Genomic DNA, 25,706 nt, shown 5'->3' on the forward strand with positions numbered 1-25,706 from the left:
TTAGAATGTGTATACTTTGTTAGAAGGATAGCTGCATACTTCACATAGACCCGCACTATTGCAACCTGAGCAGGTTCCAATCTGGCAGGTTTGCCCCTTTTGTTTCTTAGTACGTTGCTGCAAGTACCTAGGTAGGTAGTCTATAGTGAAAACTAACTGCACCACACGGTGGGTTGCCACGTGTAAAACCAAACTCGAAAGAAGAGGGTAACTACACAATATATAAGCATCTACCTTAATTGTAAAATCTCTCTTAGAGTGGCACTAACAAGGTCAACAATACCCGTTCTTGAGAATGTTGGCGGGTGCCTTTGCTGAATACAGCGTGGTCTGGCTTGCAGTAGTGCACGATGGGAAGCGATGCGCCAATGTGGAAACGCGACTTGCCCCTTATGATTTACGTACTCAAGCTGTATCACAAAGATCAGTATTGAATATCAAACCAAATGCTTCAAACTTTTACCTACACCGCAGACTGAATTTACATCCATATACGAGAAGATCTACGAATCATCTCGTTGGTCATTACTGCGTCGCTTTCTCAGTGCAGACTTCTTATTGTCAAGCTCATACTGCAGTCTCTTCTGATTAAAAGTAAGCTCTGCAATCTTCTCTCTGTTCTTGTAGATTGAGATCAAAGCCTTGAAAAGTGACAGTTCCTGTTCGTCCGTGTACTCGCCCAGAGTAACACCCAGGCTTTCGTGAGGATCAGGTGGCGGATCTGCCGACTCGAACTGGGACCAGGGATCAGTAGGGAGCTCATCTTGCTCTGGAGTTTGCCGCCTCCCTCTACTTTGTGGCCTGGCTAATCGCTCTCGCAACTCCTCTCGGGGCGAAACTGCACGGCGTTGGCGTCCCTGTTGCCCTGGCTGTGTCCTTGAAGGATGGTGTCGTGAGGCAGTGCGAAGATTGTCTTGCTCAACATCGTGAATGACTTCGTGCCGTCGTATTAGTGGCTGTCTTAGTGGCCTCGATGCACGACCTCCCCTATACCGGTCATCATTTTGTTCTCGTGATGGAGATCTACTTCGGCTCCTCGAGCGTACGAGACAACTATTCGTACGATCATGATATCGTGTCGCGCGTTCACGATATCTACCTCTGGGCATCCTGGGTGGCCTGGTGTCATCATAATTACTCAATTCTGATGTTGCATACGGATGAGTCCTCCCCTCCCAAAGACGTCGATTTCGAGACTCTGGCATAGCTTCTTTTCGTCCCGGACTAAGCCTTCCATCACGTCTCGGATGATCAATCAAAGAGGAGAACGATGAATGCTCGTCGTTCATGAATCCCCCCGCGACAGAGTATGGCCCTGTGCGCAAGTGATCACGTCTATCATCTCTCGAATCATCAAGGAGGTCACGATCAGGCTCTTCCAGCCCAGAGTCACAAACAACAGGGTTTGCAATACTCCCAAGGAGGTCTGGACGGGCTTTGAAAGGCGTGTCCGAGGGGAGTGGAGGTGCGTCTCTCAACGACTTTGGTGCGGTAGGCTTCGCGGTTACCACTGGCTTCACTGGCTCTGTGCGTCGTAACGAGTGAGGCGTGTTATACTGACCAGAGGGGTTTGACGGAGTTGCGGATGCTGTTCGTGCTTTGACTTCCTCCAAAGTTCCCTGGTTGGCCGGACCAAGGTGCTCAATCAACGTTGCTGCGTCTAGGGTTCTCGGCTTTCGTTCCCGAGGATGGCTTCTGTCGCCATTCTGATCTTGACAAGAGCGTTTTATGAGGGGCTCGCCAGTTGTCTCGCCGCCCCCAAACGGTCGTTTTACAGATCTAACCGGGATCTGCGAGCCGGATGACTGTGGTTTGCCGGGCGCTGGAGTAACGCGTAGGAAGCCGTTCTTCTCCTGGGGTGACGGCCCTCGAGTTGACGGTTGGTTGTTTGTCATGGCGAGCCGATGAGAAACTCTGCAAGTTGCAAGGCCTGCGATAGATTTCGTACCAGCTGAGTTATAATGCTCGCTCACTTGCTATGCACGGTGAAGTCTTTGTTCACTACTCGCCTTTAGCGCACAAACGTTCACTCTCTTTGACGGTTTATCCAGCAGCGATAAGGCGCAAAGCAACAAAGGCGCGGGTACATTCATCGCCCACGGCTGCTTCCGATCCAGATGAAAGCTGTTGAGCAAGTATGGGTAATATAGTGGTCATGTCGCTGATAACTCTGCTAGACGAGGCATCAGACGCTGTTGTTTAATCTTCAAGTATCGTATAAAAACAACGATCGCGCGCGCGTGTGTTGTTGCGTTTGGTGAATAGCCAGTCGACGTATTGCTCAGTGTCCGACGTCCAAGCTGGCGGTGAAGTCGTCACGCTGTCGGTGATTTGGTAGTGTCGGCGTCTACGGCGCGTGATCGCCAATATCTCCGACAGGGAACTTGGTGACTCCAAAGGTATTTATGAGTGATGCTCGCCTACATCCGCAACGCTACGCCTCGCATCACAAGTCAAAGTGCAAAATGGAGAACAAAACGTTTGAATGGACGCGCACGGTCGACGCGACTACGTACCTCATATCTTCCGACCGGTCGCTCCTTCCGCACCTTTTCGTCCAGGAGGCTTTCGCTACCGACGCAATGTTCTGGGCAAAACCACTCCCTTTCACGGCGTTGTCGACGATGCTCGAAAACAGTCTCACCCTCGGTCTCTATACCGTCTCGAATGATACGAAAACGCCGATTGGGATGGCGCGCATGCTTACCGATTACACGACGCTTGCTTACCTCACCGACGTCTACATTGTGCCCCAACACCAAGGCCGTGGAATCGGCAAATGGCTCATTGCATGTTGTCGCGAGATCTGCGTCGGCATGGAAAACCTCCGATGGATGGTGCTCTTGACGGGCAACGAGCAAGCGCAGGCGCTGTACAGGAGGGAGTTGGGCATGGCGAAGCTCGACGGGGTGGAGGAGGGGCTGGTTTGTATGGGGTCCCGCAGAGCAAAACTCGCCGAGGCGACTCCACCCTCAGCATAACGGGACCTGCCGGCTACGGGCGTATGTAGTTCCCTACCTTAAACATGGACGACTCTCTCCCTCGATCAGACGCTACAGTGACCGGAAACGTGGTTTGATGGTTGGCGTCGATTGATGACAACGGCTATGTTTGTTTCGGGACTAGGCTCGGGTCCATGCTGCATGCATGTCATTGCGTTAGCGCTAATATCGCCATCCGTTTTTCTTTATCAACATAGGCTACTACAACAAGGGTCTGGTTCGCGCCCTCGGCCTCTTGCTATCGTCCGAGCATACACAAGTGGCTGAATCCTGCCTCGAGGCAGGCATGTGACGAATTACCATTGCGGAGGCGCGGAAGGTTTGCTGCTGGAACTCCGCCTGGTGGTGGTGTCACATTGAGATGCTACTTGGACAAGTGCATTACGCCTACTCAACTAGGATTCGCCTCCGATGCTGCCCGAACAAGACTAATCTAGATCGAATATGTGTAGACCTGTCGCATAGATCGCCAGGGACTTGTTGATATAGCAGTCGACCTTGCGTTCACATTCGCCGATCTCCCACAATTCACACCAACATGACTGCGACGTCTGATACTACTCCACTATCCCGCTCGACTTCGCCGCCAGCCTCGCTCAAGAGAAAACGAGCGGCTTCAGATGCACAACCACTTACCCCGCCGCTAGCCGCAAACGACCCAGAAGGATCGCGTCTCCTGTCGCGCGCCGTCAACGTGCTCTCGACCGCTGCTACCGCTCTGTCCCAAGTTACCTTCTTGTACGAGTCGGACCACGTAGCGCGCGATGGCCTCCTGCACGCTGTCGAAGTTCTCACAAAAGTCAACCAGACGGGCGGCAAGCTCATAATATGCGGAGTGGGAAAGAGCGGACTAGTGGGGCGCAAGATGGTTGCGACCATGAAGAGCCTGGGTATAGCGAGCTCCTTCATGCACGCCGCCGAGGCACTGCATGGGGATCTCGGTGACATCAGGAAGGTGAGTCGCCATTTCAATGCCTGTGCAACCAGAGCCATACTGACTGGGAACAGAACGACGCAGTCATGTTCATATCCTACTCTGGCAAGACAGCAGAGCTCATGGCCCTCCTCGAGCACATACCCTCCCACACGCCCATCCTCGCCATCACATCACATACGAACCCCTCCGACTGCCCTCTCCTCGAAGGTCGGCCAAACTCTATCCTCCTGCCCGCGCCCATACACGAGCTCGAGGAGGTTTCGTTTGGCGTATGCGCGCCGACAACAAGTACAACCGTCACCATCGCAGTGGGTGATATGCTGGCATTGACTGTCGCTGAAGCACTGCACCAAGATGAGACAAAGGCCGTGTTTAGGACAAATCACCCTGGCGGTGCGATTGGAGCAAAGTCACGCAAGATAGAGAGGCAGGAGGAAGATACCCCGGCGGAGGAATGCCATGGGCTGGTTACGCCGCCAGCAACGTGATTATGAATAGGTGGATGTCAGGTAAGAATTGGGTCACATGTATAGACTACGTACATGCACGAGGAACGGGGAGCATATCTTTTGTGTGCACAGAGGGCACTTTCCTCATGTTCTTCACTCGATATTCGGCTATGCTCAAACACCCCGTGTGATGCTTTCCGAACAGACCGATACGTTCGCTTGTTTATGACATGCTGAGAGCAGAACATGAGCTAACCAAGAGCGCATTCTCAAGGATATGGCAGGAAACGAAGAGTGCGAAAGACCGTTCGACAAAATAGCTACACACGCTCCTCTCGGATGGCATTACGACTGTTTTATGAAGTTCCTAAGAGATGTGGCCGTCCAAAATCCACATTGGTTTTATTTCTCTATTGACGCCTTGGATGAATACGAAGAATTGCAGCAGCATGATCACAGATACATGGTCGACACACTCCGTAAATGGACGCAAATCTCTCCACGGCAGATCAAGTTATGTGTATCGAGCCGAGAACCAACCGTTTACGAGGACGGATTTGCACATGGTTCCAGGATCCGGTTGCAGAATCTGACTAGACGCGTCATGGAAGCCTTCGCACGTTGTAAGCTCAAAGTCAAGTTACAGCCAAGGAGAGCTTATCAGGTCTTTACGACGAAGCTTCCCAGAAGAGTTCCTATAAGGACACATCCGTCACAGATGTAGCATCTCAGTCACTCGAAGGAATTGGCAGTACGGTCAGGCTTGGGCATTACAGCAGCGCCACGTCGTCATGTTCCTCCTTGGTGAGCACTTCAACACGTATGCCAAGCAAGTTTGAGGCAACCAAAAGCCACTCTAATCGCATAGTCGGCACCTCAATAGTAGTCGATTTGCTCCTCCAACGTATTGAAACGTCGGCTCGTAAGAGATTTTCCTCCGCTTATCGAGATAAAGACCAGGCATCCCACTCGAAGGCGTGTAGTGATACGTTGACGACATCCAACCATGCGGTTTGCGTGCTCGGCACGCACATTGCGTGATCTGACCCCACCTTGGGCCAAACATGTACATGGCATGCGTCGAATTGATATATGAAGCTTTGTTCGTTATAACAAACTCGCAATTAAAGAGGTTCAGACTTTCGACTTGGTAAGATAAACATGACGGCACCGACGAAGCAAGGGTATCCTGCCCCGCAGACCAAGACGGGTGCACTTGACGCCGGCTTCAAGTTTGAAGAAACGACCCCTGTCATTGGCCGAGAGTACCCTGGAGTTAACATCGTCGAGGATATCCTCAATGCTTCCAACGCCGAGGAACTCATTCGAGATCTTGCAATCACAAGTGAGTCTCCTGTACCCATTAATCTTTGAGGGATAACGATTTGACCTGGAACCAGTCTCTGAACGCGGAGTTGTCTTCTTCCGAGCTCAGGACAATCTCACCGATGATTTGCAAAAAAGCCTCGTCCATCGGCTGGGTCTACTGACTGGAAAGCCTGCTGACTCCACCCTGCACATTCATCCCATTTTGAACAACACTTCTGAATTTGGTGTGGACGATGCGCAAATAAGCACCATCAGCTCGCTCGCTCGTAAGAACATCTACAAACATGAGAACAATGGTCGACCAAGTGGCACGCGTCGCTACGACGCTGCGCAGTGGCATTCGGACATCCAGTTTGAGCCAGTTCCGGCTGACTATACCTCACTGCGCCTAACAGCATTGCCAGAGACTGGGGGCGATACGCTCTGGGCTTCTGGATATGAGATCTACGACCGCTTCTCCAAAGCTTACCAAACTTTCTTCGAGGGATTGACTGCAACCTTTGTCGGCGACGGCTTCATTCGAGCCGCTGAAGCGAACCCAGAGAAGGTAAAGATTTACGAACAAGAACGGGGCAGTCCGAAGAACGTTGGCAGGTCGCTGAGCGCCGTACATCCAGTAGTGCGAACGAATCCTGTGACAGGGTGGAAGAGCATCTTTGCTCTTGGTCCGTTCCCCAAGTACATCAACGAGCTTCACGATGAAGAATCGGCGGAGTTGTTGAAGAAGTTCCGGTCTGTGATAACCGAGAATCACGACCTTCAAGTCCGCTTCAAGTGGAGGAACAAGAACGATATCGGTAAGCGCCTGTAGCAACTCTCGACTTTCTGTGAAGCTATTACTCACCGGCTCCAGCTATCTGGGACAACCGCAGCGCCTTCCACAGCGCAACCTTCGATTACGATGACCTTGGTGAGCGCTTTGGTAACCGGGCCGTAGGTATCGGGGAGGCTCCCTACTTGGATGCAAATAGCCGATCTAGGACGGAAGCTTTGGCGGAGAGAAAGGTTGTTGCGACTGGGCATGAAAAGAATGGAGTTGCGAAATCGGAGACGGTATCGGCATAGAACATCTACACCCTCCAGAATCGGTTGGCATACAACACGCGTACGTGTCGAGTGGCAGTAGATACGCAAGGAGAACACGAGCAGTTGGTGGTGAATGCGATGGCACCACTTGAAACGATCAGGGAAGTAACAGACGACGAGGTAGCTAGTGCGCACGCTATGTCCCCTCTTTGATAAATAACACAAGATGAAACCCAGTTCTGCAGATGATAACACGAAGCCGTCCCAATTCCAAAATACATTTGTCATGAATCAGATGTGAGCTAATGGGGGCTGGGCACTGGCGTGTGAGCCTCGGTTCCAGAACCCTGGGAGCGCCAAGCCATGACGCCATCTTAGGGGAATCGCACTCAATGCGTCGCTTCTGTACCTAGGTACGCCCATTTCCTACGAACTTTAGCTCATCAGCACTGCAATCCTCTGGCGCATTGATCAGACATTATTCATTGTTGAGGTATTCATCTAGCTTATGATGTTCTTTCGTCTTTGTTCCACCTAAATGGATATCCACCTTCCCATCCACGTATCCACAATCTCCTTCGCCTCATCGACCAGACCCATGTCCAACAGCAGTTGGGAAGTACCGCGCACGGCCGAGTCGAGCGCTGAGAAGATCCAAGCGTGAGTGTAGCTTGTGTGCTCTCCGATGAAGATGGACTGGTGCTCGGTCTTGTAGTAGGCGGGCAGGAACAGATCTTGCTGGCCAACGAGTGGGGATGCCCACGCACCAGCTTGGTGCTCATCAAACTCCCAGCACTGGCGATCGTATGCACCGGTAAACTGCTCCGCAGCCACGTCGCCATGAATCTCTACCATCGCCCGCTGGACCATGGCCACATGGTCAGTCGTGCTGAGCGCACCAACTGAGCGAGCTAGGGTACCGGAAACGTACGATCCTAAGATGACACCGGGTCCGGTTGAGTTGATCTTGTATGCAGGGTAGCAGACGCTTCCGATACCTGCAAGATCGACTGAGCCGCAGCCACCGATGATGGGCGGTGAAAGCTTCTCCCAGAAACGCGTTTTGTAGTGTAGAGAGACCTTGCACGACGGCGAGTAGTTCATCTCGTTGATGGCCCGCGACAAGAGGGAAGAATATTCAGGAAGATCCCAGAGTCTGACCTTTGAGAACGGCACCGAGACGACTGCATAGTCATACTCCTCGCTCTCCGGCTCCATGGCAAAAGGATCCTGGCGCCATTGCACCGCAATCTTGCCCGTGCTCTCGTCGTGCTTCAGGCCAGTCACCTTGCGACCCAACGTCAAACGGTCCTGAACATGAGGGTAGAAGGCACGAGGAAGCGACTCAAGACCCTTGTCGATCGTTCGCCAAGTTGTGGCACTGAAGTATCCCGTGTCATACTCCCACATTGGAGCATTCGAGAGGCCAGTAACATAATCGACGATGTCATCGCTTGCGTTAAGTGCGTACTTCATGTACGCTGCCTCGGACCAATCGAACAGGCCCTTCTCTACCGCGTTCTTGTGAGCTTTGTAGACATTGGAGTACATTTCGCGTATGACCTCCGGCGTGGTACCAACAAACTCCTCAAGCGCTTCTTCGGCGTGCTCCACAGCCTCCTCGTCCGGACCTTCAGCTGCAGGCAGTGTGTAGGCCGTCGCGTTGGTCCTGATTTGCGTTGCGCTAGGAATGCGTCCATTCGGCAGACGGAAACCGTTCGAGTTGCCCGGCACATTTGGGCTTGATTGGATCCAGGGAATGAAGTTGACAGCAAGGCTGCTGGTGTTGCCTCCATTCATTTGGTTGAGGACATCACCGAGCTGGAAAACCATCTTGTGGTCCTGGATCTCTAGTGTCTCGTTCGTGTCGGGGTAAGTCGTTGAGACAGGGAATCGCATAGGGCCCATCTCCTGATACTGATACTGATCAGGTGTGCTACCAGCAAGGTACTTTGTTCGGATACGTCCACCAATACGTTGTGACGATTCGATGATGTGCCAGTCATGGATGCCTACCGAATCGAGGAGAAGACTGGTCATCAAGCCAGACATACCTCCACCAACGATGGCAATCTTCTTGCTCTTCTCAACTGCGACATATGAAGCGTTATTCTGCTTTGCCTGCATGTAGGCTACACCGTCGAACCAAGGACCCATCGCATCGGCTACGTCCGAGATCTCCTCCCGCTTGCTTGGTTGATGGTGGATTCTGACAGGCGCTGAGCGACCGATCAATGCGGACCCCGAGTAAGCATGTAGGCATTCGCCATGAATCGCATCATCCGGTACGATCCAGACAAATCGCTCAGGTCGACCCGATCGTTTGATGTAGTGCGATGCCACATCATGATGACCATCTGCATAGCTCTTCATGTCGCAATCGCCATACACCAGGCGGACCTCACCCTCGAAATCATCGTCTCTGTAGCCGACATGGACGTTGTGTACCGAATTTGATGTAACGGTCAGGGGCTTGAAGAAGAGGAGATCTGACCGAGAAGCGACCGGGCTGGAGATAGCACCACCAGCTAGAGAGAGGGCAGCTGATGAGGCTGTTATAAGACCCTTCATCGTGGCGTGAACAAGAGGTGGATGTGATGAGGATAGAAACTTGAAGAGAAGGGAAACATCGTCTACTCAAATACCGACCTCGTTCGACATCACGGCGAGCAGTGCCTTGCAGGCTTACACTCTTTTTTCATTCTCGTTGGTCACTACACCTTATCGCCCGCGTCGTTGTAGGGCGTGGCTGTGGTCCTCGGATGATGTCGTTGCGACGGCCCGTCCACTGCTGACAGGACAGGAAATCTATGCATTCGGCCGCGATAAGAGCAGTACTGTAGGGCGTAGCTATGCGCGACTTCGACAAATGCTCTCGTAAGATGGGGTCGCTTCGCGTCCAAATCGCCATTACAGTTGACCCGCAGTCTACCCTCGAAGCGAAGTGCAGTAGCGCAACGTATGACGGATGATAGTGTGGAGAACTCAACTTGCGGAAGAGATCGGCGTTGCGGAGTGAGGTTTCTTTGCCAGCGGAAAGATAACAAAACATCGGATTAGAAAGTGTCCCGGCTCAGCCATGACTAACACTCCGAGTTGTATCGGCAGCGACACCAGTAGTCTCGTATACGACTTCACGATGTCACTGTACCTTGGACTAGCCACTGTGGTTCTTGTTGGTGTCAGAGGTAATACTCGCTCTCACATTTCCGCAGCGCGAAGGACACATATCAGACACGCACAAAGAACACCCAACTTGACCAAGGTTTACCTGCGCTGCCGACTATGTTTCACGAGGCTGATGCCAACAAGAAGTTATCCGGAGTATCGTATTTTACCTTGGCCACGACCCTACAGTACGTCAAGGTACTCAAGTGGGGCTATCCAAGAAGTACGGATCGGGCATGCGGTACGACAGAACGTGGCGTGGAATCTTGTCCGGGGACAATATCGAAAACCCGAAGGGTAGGGCGTGTTCCTTTGCCGTAGAAAAGGTCGGACAGGGATTTGGATCGTCTCGGCAAATAGGGTAGCGAGCGGCAAGCCATGGATACCCCGGGTGGAGCTCTGCGATTGCGATAACGCAGGCTAGCCTAAAGTCCGACTCTTATCTCGAATCCATGCAGCCTTTATCTCACGTTACGTCAGGACGTATGCGCGCTTCGCATTGCACGCGTTAAACGCACAGTACAAGTGCAAAGATATCTCGGCGCCCAGGCGGACTACATCTTCTACGGCCCTTCTCGCGATAGCTTAAGTCGCTCTGCTCCACAACACTTCGCATGCTATCCTCCTTCCTTTTCTAGTATATTTTGGATATCTACGGATTTTGGAACCCCACGATCACGGCCGAAATGGTTGGGCGAGGCGCTGCCAACTTGGGTGTAGTGCAGCTGATATTATTTATGGCGGACGTTCCGTTACCTTGGAGCCGGCGGCGGTTGGAAAACGATTACAAACGAGTCTGACTGTATCGTGGAACATTAGCCGTGGCTGGAATCCATCAATTCGGACTGCATTTGGGAATAACATTGGCGGCGAGCCTTACCTGGTGCATGGATACTCGCAGCTCTTGGAAGTCATGGCGGTCGGTACAATACGGATAGTGAACTTGACCGGACACGAAAGAGTTGGGAACTGATGATCCGTCAGTATTGGCGACGCTTATAAAGCCATGGGCCAACCGAAGCTGATCATGGTACTCATACCATAGTATTCAGTCCTTGACGTCTACATCTCTCCAGAATCTACGTGCTGTAGTCCGATCACATCATGGTATCCTTCACGGCTCTCGTTACCACTTTCCTCGCAGTTGCTGGTGCTGCAATTGCCAAGCCGACACCGAAGCTCGCTGAACAACCAGTGGTTACCTATCTTGGTACCCAAGGACCTATACTCTGTATGTCACGCAGGTTGTTTCACCTGAACAGAATCTGACTATTGTCAAGCAAGCGGTGCATGGACTTCCAAGGGCATAGTCTACACCTCGGGAACCGTCCCTTCGTTCAACGGAACGATAGTATCAGGCGGTATCGAAGCTCAAACGGTATTGAATCAAGTCTTTGCTCGGCTATTTGTGTCATACTCACTCCAACTAGGCTCAAGTCATTAAGAACATTGCCGTTATCCTCGAGGAAGCTGGCACATCGTGGGACTATGTTATGAAGACTACCGTCTTTCTTGCCAACATGTCAGACTACACAGCGATGAACGAGGTCTATGCTGCTATGCTGCCCAGCCCGAAGCCTGCGCGTACCGCTGTTGAGGTTGGCAAATTGCCCGGCAATTTTTTGATCGAGGTGGAGGCTATTGCTGCCATTCCGGACTCATGAGGCTGTATAATATGGAAAGAAAAGAGATGAAATCTCTCAAAACTTCCAAGGTTATATAACACAAGAATCTAAAGCTTTCGCGATTCATACAGTGAGGCCCTTAATCATCATACGGGTGGATGCCAGTGCTGACCCATGACTCTGCTGCATTGTACTTTGACAACATCCCAACCTTCCGGATAGTGATGTTCAAGGTGGAGAAAAAGCAATGATGTAGATGATTCAAGTGCGGAAATGGCTCCGCTCACGCATCGGTCAACAATGACGTCGAACATGAAAAATGAGGGGTAGCATTACCCACGATGTGCCACGATACCTGGGTAATACCTGAAACACTTCGTCGCGTTGACAACCTGACCAACAATCAAACTGTCAGAGGGGATACACACATCACGATGCCTGAAATGCACGATCACGATGGCAAGCCCGTGCGCCATCATATGGCACGGGTAAATGGTATCCGCTTACATTACATCACCTCCGGATCAGGCCCGCCTCTACTCCTACTACACGGCACACCTAAAACACATTACTACTGGTATCACATCACGCCTCTGTTGACGAAAAAGTTCACAGTCATCGCCCCAGACCTCCGTGGATTCGGCGCAACAGACAAGCCACCCGCAAGCGAAGGCTACGATGGCCGCACGAACGCAAAAGACATGGCCGAACTGATGCACCAACTCGGATACGAAAAGTTTGCTGTCCATGGCGAGGATCGCGGCGCAACGTATGCCTTCTGCCTCGCAGGACTGTATCCGGAGCGGGTGACGCATCTTTCCTTTTGCGAGATGCTGCTCTCCTACGCGCTTACCAAGCAATCGTTCTTCACACGCAAGAATATTGCTGCTCAGTACAACCAAAATGGCGTTTGGAACTGGCATATCCCCTTCTTTTGGTTGCCGCATGTCCCAGAGATGTTGATTCAGGGGAAAGAGGAAGAGTTCTGGACGCATTTTATGAAGGCTGAGTGCTATAATCCTAGTGCGTTGGATCAGGTGGCCGTCAATGAGTGGGTGAGGTGTTTGAAAGCACCTGGTGGGCTAAGAGGTGTTTTGGAGAGTTATCGATCGCATTGGGTCAATGTAGATGTCGAAGAGGAGATTTTGGGTAAGGGGAAATTGAAGTGTAGCGTTATGACCGTGGGAGCCCCGGAGTAAGTTTTCAGTGGTGGGTTATCTGTTGAGATGGCTAACAATGTGTAGGTTCTTTGGGCCGCTTGTCGAAGAGCAAATGCAGTCTGCTGTGGAGAAAGTGCATATTTCGGAGGTTTTTGAGGAGTGTGGGCATAGCCTAGCACTCGAACAGCCTGAGAAACTTGCCAACCTTCTTAAGAAATTCATCCTTTGAGCGTAGGGTTAGTATGCGCCAATAAAGCGTCACATCGCTCTACAACTGGCAGCGCTTTTCAACATGAACCGTTCATTAATATTCCAAAGTAGTCATCACTAATCATACATTACATAAACCGTACAGCGACCACAATGAGGCAGCCGCCTCTCAGTGCCCGTCAAACTTGATATCATCAATGTCTTCCGATCGTTTCAACCTCATACCCAACCCCGAAGTTCCATAGTGGTTACAGTCTCATTGGTTGCATCCCTCTAGCAGTCCTTGTATCCACAAGAATCTGATCGACAAATACCGTTCTGCTGAGGAGATGTCAAACACCTGCAGATATCATCGGTAGCTTGTGCCTAACGGACTGATTAGAACACAGATTATCATGAGCGAGTTTGTATGCCACTTACCTGACGGCACCTGAGGTAGTAGATTAGGCACGGGAAGCACCCGAGAATCGGCAGTCCATCGCCCGGGACGGCGAGAGTCGAGTTTGAAATGGTATTGATAGGTGCAGGGGCTGCAAAGGCAGTGGTGGCGATGATAGCGGTGAGAATAGTGACAAGGTGCATGGTCGAGGGCTGATTTAGAAGTTTGTTTACTGGGTAGGTATGCGTTGAGTTAAGAAGCGAGGTGTTTCAAGGTGATCTGTCGAGTAGGTTGGTTAAGTTTATGGAAGCTTAAGAGTTGTAGATAGCAAGGTTAGATATTTCCATACGAAAGGCCAGCCGAGTTTCACCATTGCTCGTAAGATGCGTGCGTGGGTTCCGGAATTTTCACAGGTGAGAGGCAGTCGCAAACGTGGATTGTCGGCATCTGCCACGGGTGACGCACCTGCGTGGGAGCAGTGAACAACATATGATTGAGCTATATTTTACGAAGTTTTTCCTAACAATGAAGTCTACCTTGGATATATAAGCCGCGTTCCGCATCAACAGTAAGAGCACGAAACAGATTGTAATTTTTTTAGAATGCAGTACAACTAGGTGCAGCTTGGTAGAACCGACATGGTCTATCATATTGAACTCATCAGGCTTCAGCGTGGTACGTATTATCTACCGTCTTGGCCCTCCGTGCCCTTTCTCGTTTCTTGTTCCAGTGATGCCGCCCGACACAGATCCCATATTTGGAGTATGCGCATACTTTTGCAAATATGGGCATACCGAATTATTCGCGACCTTTGACGCGAAAATGGGTATGACCTCCTGACTGAGTCTGCAATATCTCCTTGGGTTTGACGAGCTGAACACCGACAACGTAGGAAGCTAACTCATCAGACCCATGGGAAGGTTGCTGGCTGTGAGGAATAGGCGCATGTTGAGCTGTCTTTGTGAAACCTGTAAGCTAGCCACAGTTTTTCTGCCCTCCGATTCTCACCATTGGGTCGTGTCCGGATGTGACGTATCAGACGCAACGGTGTCGGATGACGATGCGCACCAAAACACGTTTGCTACCCACCTGGGCAGTCATCCGCTCGGTCGAGGCTCGAGGGAAACGGACATGAGTCACATTGAAGGTGATGTACAGAGGGCTTGGCAAGCTCATGTGAATGCGATGTGTTGAGTCATATGATGTGATTGACGTATCGAGACCTGATGCATGGGCAGGTGCATTTCGAGACACGGGTGAGAGCGGCTAATGGACAACCTGGCAGGAAAGTCGGTCACGTGGACGCTTATCGATTAGCTAGCGCCGAATCGACACACCTCCCTGTTCCAATAAACGTCACCCCACGACGCGTGCCATCATTGCCTTCTTTCTCCTATCTGTCCGTGGTGATCTATCCAGTTTCCGACGTTGCCTGCTTCCTCTCTCGTTAGATGCGTGCGCACACCGCACGAATTCTGCTCTGATGACGCGCACGCGCGTCACGTTCGGTTTCTCGACACATTCACTCCAAATCCCACGCGTAAACACATGATCGACTCCTGCCTCGCTCGCCGCCGATGCACGCGAACCATACAAATGGCACTAGCACAAGTTTGGACGGAACGTCTGTTTTCGAGTAGGCGGAAGCCCGTCCCCTCTCAATATTGCAGTATGCCGAACTTAGAGGATGGCGCGACATGTATGTTGGATGTGCACCGGCTCAATAGAGGAAAGGTCGCCCACAACCTCGCCGTGCATGCATGGGATAGACACTGGAATCAAGCTGCTATGGACAGTGCGTGGAGCGCACCATGTTGGGCGATCCATCTAGGTAGCGGACAAGAGCGAGGAAACCTCGGGACGGGGCAACTTGCATCAGAAGAGCGGCTGTGCTATGCTCCTTCTAGGTGTCCACCATATCCTGCAGTTTGATTGGCCTGTCATGCGACGCCGAAGCGATGCAGAACTTCTGCCTGAGGCGGTGACGTTTGCTAATACAACCCAGCTTGTTTTCCACAAGTTGCAGAGAGTACTTAAAGTCCACCCGAGAGGTATATGTCATAGTATCATTTGCAGTATACTGGCACCAACTACCGCGTACAACATCGGGCGAGGTATAGCTGAGGCCTAGTTCAAACCAAACGATATGATCAAGCCTTGATAAAATCCATAGGCGTGGTTTAGGATAGGACAGGGGCACACGCATCGTATCAGGCAGCTGCAATATGAGATTGTACTCACATGAGCGGCAAAGTGGAGTCATCACCCATGGTTGGAGGGTACATATAAGGGTCAGTTCCATGGTAAAGGTGGCTTAGCGAATAGCCCTGCGCTTGAATGCTTTGTGCGGCCGCCAGACCCCAAGCCATTCACGTGTGCGCGCTAGCGTCGATCATTCTTCGGAAGCCGCATAGCACCTCGACCTGTTGCACCGTCTCCTCAAACCCCATTCTCGTCGCACCGCTACTACACATACTCAAAGCCCACTCAACTGCCACCCTGCCACATCTACTACAGCTGCGTCCCAGGCAAGCAACAATCAACTTGCTCTTTCGTCACGACATTGTATTTCGGCAACTTTTCGCATTCGGCACAGCGTTGTACCTTGACGACTTTAGTGTTCCCGATATTAGTGCACCCTTTCACCACTGGCCTGCGCTGATCGACCCCACCACGCGACCTGAAACAGGGAACATTGTCAAAGGACACCACCACTCCCCATTTCAACTACGTTCATCTCCCAAAATCTTTGGTCGACCGCGACAGATCCATAAATTCTCTAGGCACCATGAAAACATTCAACGACTTGCCGGCAGAGGTACGCAACACGATCTATGGACAGTTCCTAGACAGATGCCATCCTCAGCAAACACATTCAGTGTTGGCACTCTTCGGCGTCTCGAAGCAAATCGGCCAGGAGTCGATATCACATTTTCACCAACACAACGCGTTCGCCATCACGGCTGCATCGCCCGCAACCGACGACGCCACCATCCTTCCTCCTATTGCCGACAAGTGGATACGGTACCTCCGTCGTCTCGCCGTATATGCTACAATCTCAGGAACGAATTCAGAAAGAGAACGAAAGACAGCTGGTACCATCGCATCTCTCGCTATCATAGGTGCAAAGTTTGAGGACCTTTATATTCACGTCGGTTCCTCACTGTCAAGACTGGCCAACTCGCGTGTAGATGACTCTATCTTACACGCGCAACACCCAATAACGATAGCCTTACGAAAATTGCTCGACGCCAACGTTTCCGAGGTGATCCGGCTCGAGCTTCACGGTGTCTGGTTTGCCCCCGGTATTGGCCAAGCCCTCCATGCTCAATACGGCGCCCAACTCCAATTTGTTGCTGGGAGAAGGCCTGTCACTGATCCATCTGTCTTGGAAAGATTTCTCACTGGATCTTTTGCAAGCTCTCATCTGGTTGACCTAGGGGTTGACGACGAGGTCATCGCCATGTCAGGCTCTTCCGGCAATGACTCTACCCCTAGTACGCCAGGATCTCTTCCGTCCTCTGTCTGTTCGGCATTTGAAGATCTGGACATGTTTTCTGTCACGTCATTTGAACTCAGTTCAGATACCACTGCCGATAACGAAGAGTCAAAAGACGACATGAACGAGAGCTCGTTCTTCGCTAGTATCGATATCGAAGAGTGGGAGGCTTCGACACAGGCGGCCGAGGAAGTATATCAGGACCAGCCTGATATGGAACTTGATGAAGATGAAGACGAAGATGAAGATGATGAGATGGAAGAAGTATCGCAGGATGAGATGGATGCAATCATGGGGAACATGGAGGATGCTGCTCAGCACATTGCGAATGCCACCGACATATCATACATGACTAACTTTGCGCCTGACTTGCTCTTGCGTCGACACAATCTTAGTCATTTGAATTGAGGGTGTACATTGTCATCTTCGTTTCGTTCTGTATATCAGTTACAGTTGTATTGAGCGGAATCACCAGCCACTTGTGATTATAAACTTCGGGCCTCCTCCCTTAAGCACCACGCCCAACATACTGAAGTTTTAGGTAGAAATTGGTTGATGTTTCAGGCAATAGATTCCTACCATTCGGTCCGCACTGGCCATATTAATGTCATCATAACGGAGTCATAGGGAATGACTCCTACCACTTCGCAACACCAATATTGATTGTCTACTTGTAGTTCTCATTCCGCTGCTCACCCTGATACTTTTGGCGGCTGGCAATACGGCGCATGACTGACACGTAATCTGTGTATCAAGCATTCTTGAGCTCAGCGGCTTTCGCCACGACACAGCCATGTCGCTACCGACGAACCCTTTCTTTCACTCCCAGACAAGGCGCAAATCCGAGTCTGCGGCTATACCTATTCGCGATCGTGACGTTAGGCGCAATGCAGTGACGAACCACGTAGCTCGCAGTCCATCGGCCCCACCTGTCCCACCGAAGGACGAACCGCCTGGGATTGCTTCCGCTGCAACGCCGGCAAAAGTACGAGCTAAGAAGTCTTTGTGCGTCTTGGAGAAAGAATGGATGCTGAATGACTGCCTCCAATTGGTTCCGACGCCGGTATCAGAGGGTGGGTTGGCGCAGGAGTACATACCGAGGAACATCAAGACAGACGAGGGAAGTAGAAGCCAAAACGTTGTGACCGATATCCCAGCGGACGCTATCCGCACTCCGTACTCCAGCGAAGGAACTTTACTAGCTATGCAGAGGGGTTCAGGTATCAGAGCTACGAAGCGCGACACTGTCGCTGTTTTGATGGACGATATAATGGGAAACGACAAAGAGATACTACGCAGACATCAAGACATACTGGAAGCAGCTGCGACGCTTGGAGACATACCAACGCCCTTGCGTGTACCCAAGAAACCGAGCATTTCTACTTGCTACAGCAGCACTCCTCCTGTCTCGAAGTTCAACAAACTATATCCCAATAAACGTCCTTCGCTGAATATTACAACGGCTTTCACCGAGCCAAGATCCGCGCCAATACCTCTCGGTTTTCGTCGTAGTGATGTAGACGATTGTAAACATGCAGCAGCACATCCATATGCCACGGAGCGGAGGGGACGACTCTCTAAAAGCACAAAAGCTGTTCAGCTGCGGAATAGCGTTCCGTATCCAACTCGGCAAAGCAAACCAGAACGCAAGACCAGCATTCAACCCTTGAGGAACAAGATATCAACACCTCAGATAAAGCAGCGACGCGCTAACAGCCTTCCAAAGCACAGCAGCGTTCATACGCCAGTGAATATCCAACAAACATCGCTCCAGCCACCTCAGCGCAGGAATACACAGCCCACCATCATTAACCGTATGCGCGACCCTGATGAGACCTTTCACGACCTGCTGGCTGTCCACAAACGCGCGGTCGCCAACTTTGAAGAAGTCATACCTACTGCGACGACACCAAAGTTGAAGAATGGAAGACACGGAAGCGCTGCAAGATATGAATGTACAGGCTTATGTCTGACAGCCAAAAGCCATGCCGATGATTTGATAGAGCATGTTAAAAATTTGAGACGGAAGAACAGGAAGAGAAAACAGCGTGAGCAAATGATGGCGGAGGTGAGGAGGAAGTACGAGGAAATGCTCACTGCTAATGCGAGTGCAGGAAGAGGAGACGAACTATGAAGAAATCTAGATGGAAAGTCTGACTCTGTAGCTCGAGATACTCGCAGCATTTCGTTTCATAAGCAAGTCTTTACAAAACGTAGTGGGTAGTTACAGGGCATGCTGTGAGCTCTGGTTCATAATCCCACTCCTGTAACGATTATACGATATTTGACTTCGCGGGTCCTAAATACATTTGAGTGTTTTCGTGATTCGGTTTCGGCTTCGGTTTCCACGCAAAGTTCAAGTTTGAGTTTTTTTCTAGTTCTTCGAGCGTAGGTGGTATCGTGGGCTGTCTCACGGGATGTTCCTTCTTTGGGAGATTGATTGCGGAGGATGCGATAGTGGTGTTGTCTCCAACCCTGGCGCGCGATACCCAGTTTTTCTTTTTATCTGGCTGAAGATGTTCGCTACTTTGCGGCTGATAGGTTGGAGAGGGTTCAGTTAGTGCCTGAGGCGTAAAGCACGGTGCGTGGGGGTTCAAGTGATGGCAATTGCTATTTTCTCTTGGGCTAGAACTGTTAGTTTTGTCGTCACTATGGCTGGCGCCAGGTGGCTGCTCGTATGTTCCCAAGTGTTGCGGGGTTGCCATGGCGGCGTGACGTATGATAAAGACGGAGTAAGCGGCCGGACTTGGCCAAACCCAGATGCTCAGTCCAATGAGTTGGGAGTGGCATGGAGCAGCAACACATGTATGTCAGCCAAAGCCATCGTTTGCTTCCAACATTTGCCATGCGGGGTTCACGCGTGACTCTGAAGAAAGAAAGACATGCTTTAGACAGAAAGAGATCATGCCAAAATGTCTGAGAGCAACCAGTTCATACTGGAAGTCTGTCTTCATGGTCCATTGAGACATGGTGCAAAGTTTAAACAATGTCCACATCGCCGAATATTCACCCTCTTGCCATGAAGCTTGAGTATGGCCGGTGGCTTACTAGAACCAAGGAACTTCTTGTCATATCGCCGTATCTATTGTGTATGGAATCATCGCGATGTCGATTTTGAGTTGTGAACACCCGTGGAGCTAGTCGTTGGGGCCTCGGGAGCGACCGTTGTATTGCATACACAGCATACGCAGCATACTAACAACGACTTAACAAAGTATTGTTTGTCTCCGGAAGAGATGATCAGGGCCAAGAGCGGAAGACTGCGTATCGTGATTGCGACTCGTAATCACCGAGCTTACTTGCTTTGATGCTGACGGAGGCCAAATGTTGATTCGCCCACAAGAATAGCGGAACGGTCGGAACACAGCCGCCGCAGATTGTGACAACGTGCCGAGGATGCGACGTTGGTTGAGATGAGCATGGTTTGACCACAACCATCAACAGAGAACGGCGTCGGTTGCGGAAGTGGTTCTGTGTACAAAGAGGCGTACATGGCCTTATCAGGGGCGGCGCAGAAGTAGGGAGGTGGGATGGAGATGTCGAATGGAGCTAGCAAGTCAGGCGGGGAGATTGCTGCTTCCATGTAAGCGTCGCCGCAATTTGGACCCTTTTGCCACCATCTTCGATCGCCTGGCCGCACTGCCAGCGGCCTCGACCTTAACAAGTATCACGACAGCAAAAAACAAGAGAGATTGCGGAAAATCCCCACGGCATCATTCTCCGGCTATGCACCACCAGCCACAGCAGAACATGAACCGCCACCTGAGCTGTGATGATGCTGTGGCAGCCGTTTGGCAGCGCGGCAGCAACCGTGCAGCAGCACTCTCCACCTTTGCAATGATTCACGGCTCAGCACCAGGCGGGCATCTGATTCGTTCTAGGACGGCTTCCAGACGCCACTTTGCACCGCCTGTGGATCCTCGTTGGGTCCGTCTGGCTGCAGGGACGCTGCAAAAGGCTGAAGGGCCTGCCAAGCGCAATCTCGCCGGCGCCCCATGCCACCTCCTGCGCGTCTTGGCTCTTTTTGACGGGCTGATGGGTCTGGTCGTCTTTTAAAATGTGCTGATCCCCCGAAGCCCGGCCACAGCACGCTGCACCCCCTATCGCCAACAAGACATTTCCGACTGTCTTGCATCGTGTCGCTCGCTTGGACCTCGCCCACGTTCCTCGACCTACGCTGCCCAAGATGATGTTGCCGTCGACTGGAGGCCGGAGCCGGTTGCAAGCGCTCTTGGTGAGCGCTGGTTGTGTCCTGGTATTCTTCTTTGCCTTTATGGCTTGGCAGAGCCCCTCCCGCATGGCTTTTCCTCATAGGGTGGGAAACTCAAACTTGTACGTCCTGTCATTTCGTCGTGGTAGAGATGGAAGGGCCTAAGCTATGCTTTTCCGCCGAGCGGAGCTAACAGTTGCCCTACAGAGCAGCAGCCAGCGCGCAAACCGACCCAACCATTGGCGAGGTCATCAAGTTGCTGTACCAGAACCTCAAGGTTGCGCCAACCGAGCCTTTTATTCGCGAGCCGAATGGCAGCCATATCACCTTGCCACCAAACCCGCGCTACAAGAAGACAATGGGCAGCGACATCTTGATTCTAGATCTAGAGACACGTCCGCTCAAGTCTTCTGAGGAATACCGAAAGGGCGACTACGACTGGCGCAACATCGACCACGTTTCTGGTGGAGTCTTCAACCACTACACGTACGCGCTCGTCCACGGATACGATTACAAGTTTGTTCAAGCACACGAATTCGAAGACCGACATGCGACCTGGATTAAACCCTCTGCGCTTGCCAACTACATCAACGACTACAAGTTCATCGTCTTCCTTGACGCCGACGCTGCTTTCCGCTTCCTAAACGTTCCCGTTGAGTGGATGCTCAACCATTGGGACGTCCAACCGCAACACTCCTTTGTCATGGCTAAAGACCCTTGGAGCCCGACGGAGCCTCAATACAACTCAGACCGCTTCAACCGCACATACACCAATACTGGCTTCATGATTGTACAAAATAACGCGAACACCATGCCCATTCTGAAGGCGTGGCACGAGTGCCCTGACGACACCCGCTACGCAAACTGCTCGCAATGGAAGCAACCTCGATTCCACGAGCAATCCGCCTTTGGTGAATACATCCGCTACGACTACGAGCAGTACATCAAGGAGCTTGAGTGCGGCGAGGCCAATGGCTTCCCTGGTGTCGAAGTCAGCAACTGCCAGGGCAAGCTCATCCGCCATTACTGGTTCGAGAAGAGCAACGTCAAGATTGACTTCCGTGAGAACATCATGCAAGCAATCACGCTTCCTATACAAAAGATCTTTGCGGAAAACACCACCGGTGTTGTATTCCAGCAAGAGCGAAATGTCATATTACAATAGCACCAGATTGCTTTACCAACAAAGATAATACATTTACGATGAAAGAGGAAGGCTTATCGCATAGCATAGCGTTGCATTACCAAGGCGTTTTTTAATTGGGATAAAGGTATCATCACTATCATGTTTTGGGGTTCGGTTAGGGCTTGGTGGTTTACGCCCAGATTCAATCTTCCGTCGCTTTCGATTTCGATCTGGGACTTCCGACGCGATGATACCCCAATACGAGTGTCCAGTTCAACAAATCAATATTATTCACAAGACCAATGTTCATTGCCACGCCAGATTCTCTTGTCTTTCTCATTCGGATCGTGAGGCCGCCTGTCAGCGCTGCAACACCCGGGCCGGTATCACATTCCGTTCAAGGTATCGCAGCACTATCGGTTATACGGCTCACCGCAATCAGTCACGAACATCACGCGCATCACCACTGGGACGCCTAAGCAACACCAAAACAGGATCTTTGCACAGCCCAGGCCAGTCCGCATGCATCCCCGCCACTTGAACTAGCCACGCGACTATATACTTGCCAAGGCGCTGGGGACTCGCTAGCGGCGACGATCGGCGGTCAGCCACGTCTTTGCTTTGAGGCGTGCTGGCAGGGCTGACTGGTCGCCGATGAAGTACCGACGAACTTGCAACGGCGCTTTCCAGACAGGCGGAGTGAGGTGGAGATGTAGACCTTCTATCATGGTCTATCTATCTTGGGTTTTCGAGACGGTATTGTGAAAGTGCGCGACCGCTTGACGATTGGTACGCTTCGGATGTGGCCGGCTGAGACGGGACGGTTGGTTGCGTACCCGGTCCCGGTGCTAGTACAGTCTGACACGGCGCTATCTGGCCTCGAGGAATGCGTCTATGGAGACACTTAAGATTTGGGTGTGGGCTAGAGGGCTTAATGGGTATACGATAGGTTCAGTGATGAAGCAGATACTAATCTTACTATATAAATATACTATTCCCCCCATCACTGCGATAGTCGTCGTATCGGTGTATCGCAGACTCGACGGATCCGATCCTGCATGTTCATGGTCACATGCACTGCGGTGTGACTTAACAGCACAACATACGTACCGTCACCAATATTTTATACAGTTCATCAGAGCCTCTCGGTTACATCTTCTCCTCATACTGTCGTGCTTGCATCGACTCGCTTTATTTCGCAACAATCTGCTTGGATCAAGCTGCACGCACTCCCAGCAGCAATAATGGTAGGCATCTTGGTTCCTTCCATATTTCAATTCTTCGAGCTACTTTCGATATTGCATGAACATCTTTCCAGACCGGATCCTACCCTTAGCCGCAGGCATGTTTACCTACACCTATGGAAGGCTATAACTGCTCCTGGGTACGTCTCGGCATGCTTCCGGCCAAGGACACACAACTAGCGGATCGAAAGCTCGACCTTCAATATCATCGAATGAATGACCGCCCAGCTGTTTGATGTCTTGGGCAATCTACGCTAGATTGCTGTCAAGATGGGGAAAACAACAACCTTATATGGTGATGGGTGTAACACTTTTGTTCAAGCCTGGAACATGATGAGCAGATTTGGAGACGACTTGGAGTTCTCCATGCAACAACAAGGGGCCTGGAGTGGGCTGAATTTAGCGGGATACGTTCTTGGGCTGAGGGGTTGGACATTGTAGGCACGTGTAGGGTTCCTGATACTAGGGCTCAATACATTGAGGCGGCGCATAGGTAGGGCATGTTCATCCAGCTGTCATTTCTTCGTGACAGATGGCGACTAAGTAGTTGAGCACGGGTCGGACGTGACAACAGGATCTACACAAGGCGATGGCAGAGTGCAAGGAGAATGAGGCGATACTGGAGTTAAAGCGCAGAAGTTGGATGTAGGCCAAGTCCATGGGACTGACACACAGTAGATTCGTTCAGCCAAGCAGCAAAAGCACTGGCAAGTAATTCATAAAAGTTTGTTAAAGACGGGGTATCTAAATGTCCATATATACACAGACCAAGTGAGGTATATGGAACAGGGTAATCCAAGACGATCATTGCACATAACACATATCAGCTGACGCTCCAGACGCGTCACTCCAAGTCCTCATCCAGCGAATTCGGCCATTCATACGACTGCTGGTAGAGCATTGGATCGACATGAGAGACATCAAGGCTTGCATCGCATCCAGATATGGTCTGAAAGTAGTCCTCTGATAGCGGCTCTTGGCTAAGCAGGGTATCGTGGGGTTCCATGTAAGGCGAGATACCGGACTGGAGTGTTCTGTCATGGTTGTAGCAAGGCGGCGTCAAGAGACTATAGATAATGGAGTCTTCCAGGTCATGTACTATAGTCGACCCAGTGGGCATTGGATTAGAGTACAATGAAGGCGAAGCACCGAAACCTTGACTGCTTGGCTGTGTACTCATACCCGTTGAGCTATGATATCCCGTAATGGCTGTTTGCGCAGACGTTTGTCCATATGTGTATTCGGCGCGAGGAGGTTGGAAGTATTGAAGAGAAGAACAGGTTTCCTGGTCGGTGATAGCAGCTAGTAAACCATTGTGATCAGCAAACTGGAACGACTTAGCCTCAGCATAATCAGCTAAGGTTAATGTTCCTACTGTCTGGTTGAATTCACCACTCTGCTGGAGGTCTTGGCCCCTAGGATATATGGGCTTCGTAGCATGAGCTATGCGCGCATGTGCCCCAGCGGTTTGTGATCCCAAGCCGCGATTGATCCGAGAAGATCTGCTAAATGACCGACGACGAGGAGCTGAACCGCCGCTGACCTTGCGTGGTGAGCTTGTAGCCACAGCTTCATTGCCTTGCTTTCTCTTGACGGGCCCGGAGTGTAGGCCAGGGTGGTGCTTGCGTGCGTGTTTCAACATGGCATCTTTACGAGCGAATGTCTTGTCGCATCCAGGAACCGTGCACCTGTATATAACTTCTTCGACCAATGCATGTTTGTGCCGAAGATGCCGGCCGAGGTTGCCCTTTGCATACACGCCCGTGAAGGCAACGTGGCATTGTGCGCATCGAACAACATCAGCGCTCGAAGATGTCACCGCAGGCGACAGAGTTGGCGGCGCGTGCAGCAAAGAGGTATGAGGATCTGGCTTCGCATCGCATAGGAGCAGATAACCATCGCTGCGTTCCTTGGGTTGCAACACAACACTGTCTCCGTATGATCCGTGTGCGTATGTGTCTTGGGGCAGCTCTCGGGCTCGGTCCTCTACAGACTCATCATATTCGAGCTGAATGCACTGTAAGTATTGAACGTATAACGAGGCTCACAATGTCTTACACGAGTGTTAACTTGCGACCAAGGCGCCGGTCGCAAGGCCACAGAGAAGCGATTCACGCTAGCAGGCCATGGATAATAGCTGCGATGTATTGGCGTCGACATGATGGATATGCCGCCTCGCGTGTAGTCGTCTAGAAGCTGGAAGGAAACTGATCGTAACAGCTCGAGAAGTTGGATGATGTCTGTAGTGGGGAAGTGTGTCGCATCTCACTGTAGAGAGAGTCTGCTGGAGCGCACCGTCCGTAGCCCGATTGACCATGAGGGGTAAAGTTGGGGTGGTAGGA

General features: G+C 51.4%; 8 protein-coding genes across 8 annotated transcripts; 6 read left to right on the forward strand and 2 right to left on the reverse strand.

Annotated features, from left to right (window-relative positions):
• Positions 1–3,540: 3,540 nt before the first annotated feature.
• ACET3X_001521 (uncharacterized protein) lies at positions 3,541–4,427 on the forward strand (the record flags this gene model as incomplete). The annotated part of the gene is made up of 2 exons (XM_069446822.1): positions 3,541–3,957; positions 4,011–4,427. The coding sequence occupies 2 exons, from the start codon at positions 3,541–3,543 to the stop codon at positions 4,425–4,427; spliced, it is 834 nt and encodes a 277-aa protein (XP_069311763.1).
• Positions 4,428–5,549: 1,122 nt separating this feature from the next.
• Positions 5,550–6,782, forward strand: ACET3X_001522 (uncharacterized protein; the record flags this gene model as incomplete). The annotated part of the gene is made up of 4 exons (XM_069446823.1): positions 5,550–5,733; positions 5,789–6,078; positions 6,124–6,514; positions 6,571–6,782. 4 exons carry the CDS (start codon positions 5,550–5,552, stop codon positions 6,780–6,782), a joined length of 1,077 nt encoding a protein of 358 aa, XP_069311764.1.
• Positions 6,783–7,277: 495 nt separating this feature from the next.
• Positions 7,278–9,314, reverse strand: ACET3X_001523 (uncharacterized protein; the record flags this gene model as incomplete). The annotated part of the gene is made up of 1 exon (XM_069446824.1): positions 7,278–9,314. One exon carries the CDS (start codon positions 9,312–9,314, stop codon positions 7,278–7,280), a length of 2,037 nt encoding a protein of 678 aa, XP_069311765.1.
• A 1,701-nt stretch (positions 9,315–11,015) lies between these two features.
• ACET3X_001524 (uncharacterized protein) lies at positions 11,016–11,575 on the forward strand (the record flags this gene model as incomplete). Its single annotated transcript, XM_069446825.1, has 3 exons — positions 11,016–11,142; positions 11,192–11,289; positions 11,342–11,575. The coding sequence occupies 3 exons, from the start codon at positions 11,016–11,018 to the stop codon at positions 11,573–11,575; spliced, it is 459 nt and encodes a 152-aa protein (XP_069311766.1).
• Positions 11,576–11,970: 395 nt separating this feature from the next.
• ACET3X_001525 (uncharacterized protein) lies at positions 11,971–12,925 on the forward strand (the record flags this gene model as incomplete). Its single annotated transcript, XM_069446826.1, has 2 exons — positions 11,971–12,731; positions 12,781–12,925. The coding sequence occupies 2 exons, from the start codon at positions 11,971–11,973 to the stop codon at positions 12,923–12,925; spliced, it is 906 nt and encodes a 301-aa protein (XP_069311767.1).
• A 3,148-nt stretch (positions 12,926–16,073) lies between these two features.
• On the forward strand, positions 16,074–17,192 carry ACET3X_001526 (uncharacterized protein; the record flags this gene model as incomplete). The annotated part of the gene is made up of 1 exon (XM_069446827.1): positions 16,074–17,192. The coding sequence occupies one exon, from the start codon at positions 16,074–16,076 to the stop codon at positions 17,190–17,192; it is 1,119 nt and encodes a 372-aa protein (XP_069311768.1).
• Positions 17,193–20,970: 3,778 nt separating this feature from the next.
• Positions 20,971–22,159, forward strand: ACET3X_001527 (uncharacterized protein; the record flags this gene model as incomplete). Its single annotated transcript, XM_069446828.1, has 2 exons — positions 20,971–21,116; positions 21,202–22,159. The coding sequence occupies 2 exons, from the start codon at positions 20,971–20,973 to the stop codon at positions 22,157–22,159; spliced, it is 1,104 nt and encodes a 367-aa protein (XP_069311769.1).
• A 2,049-nt stretch (positions 22,160–24,208) lies between these two features.
• On the reverse strand, positions 24,209–25,524 carry ACET3X_001528 (uncharacterized protein; the record flags this gene model as incomplete). Its single annotated transcript, XM_069446829.1, has 3 exons — positions 24,209–24,691; positions 24,740–25,372; positions 25,423–25,524. The coding sequence occupies 3 exons, from the start codon at positions 25,522–25,524 to the stop codon at positions 24,209–24,211; spliced, it is 1,218 nt and encodes a 405-aa protein (XP_069311770.1).
• Between the last annotated feature and the right edge of the window lie 182 nt (positions 25,525–25,706).

Source organism: Alternaria dauci, chromosome 1, assembly GCF_042100115.1.
Source record: "Alternaria dauci strain A2016 chromosome 1, whole genome shotgun sequence".
In the NCBI taxonomy this organism is placed as follows: domain Eukaryota; kingdom Fungi; phylum Ascomycota; class Dothideomycetes; order Pleosporales; family Pleosporaceae; genus Alternaria; species Alternaria dauci.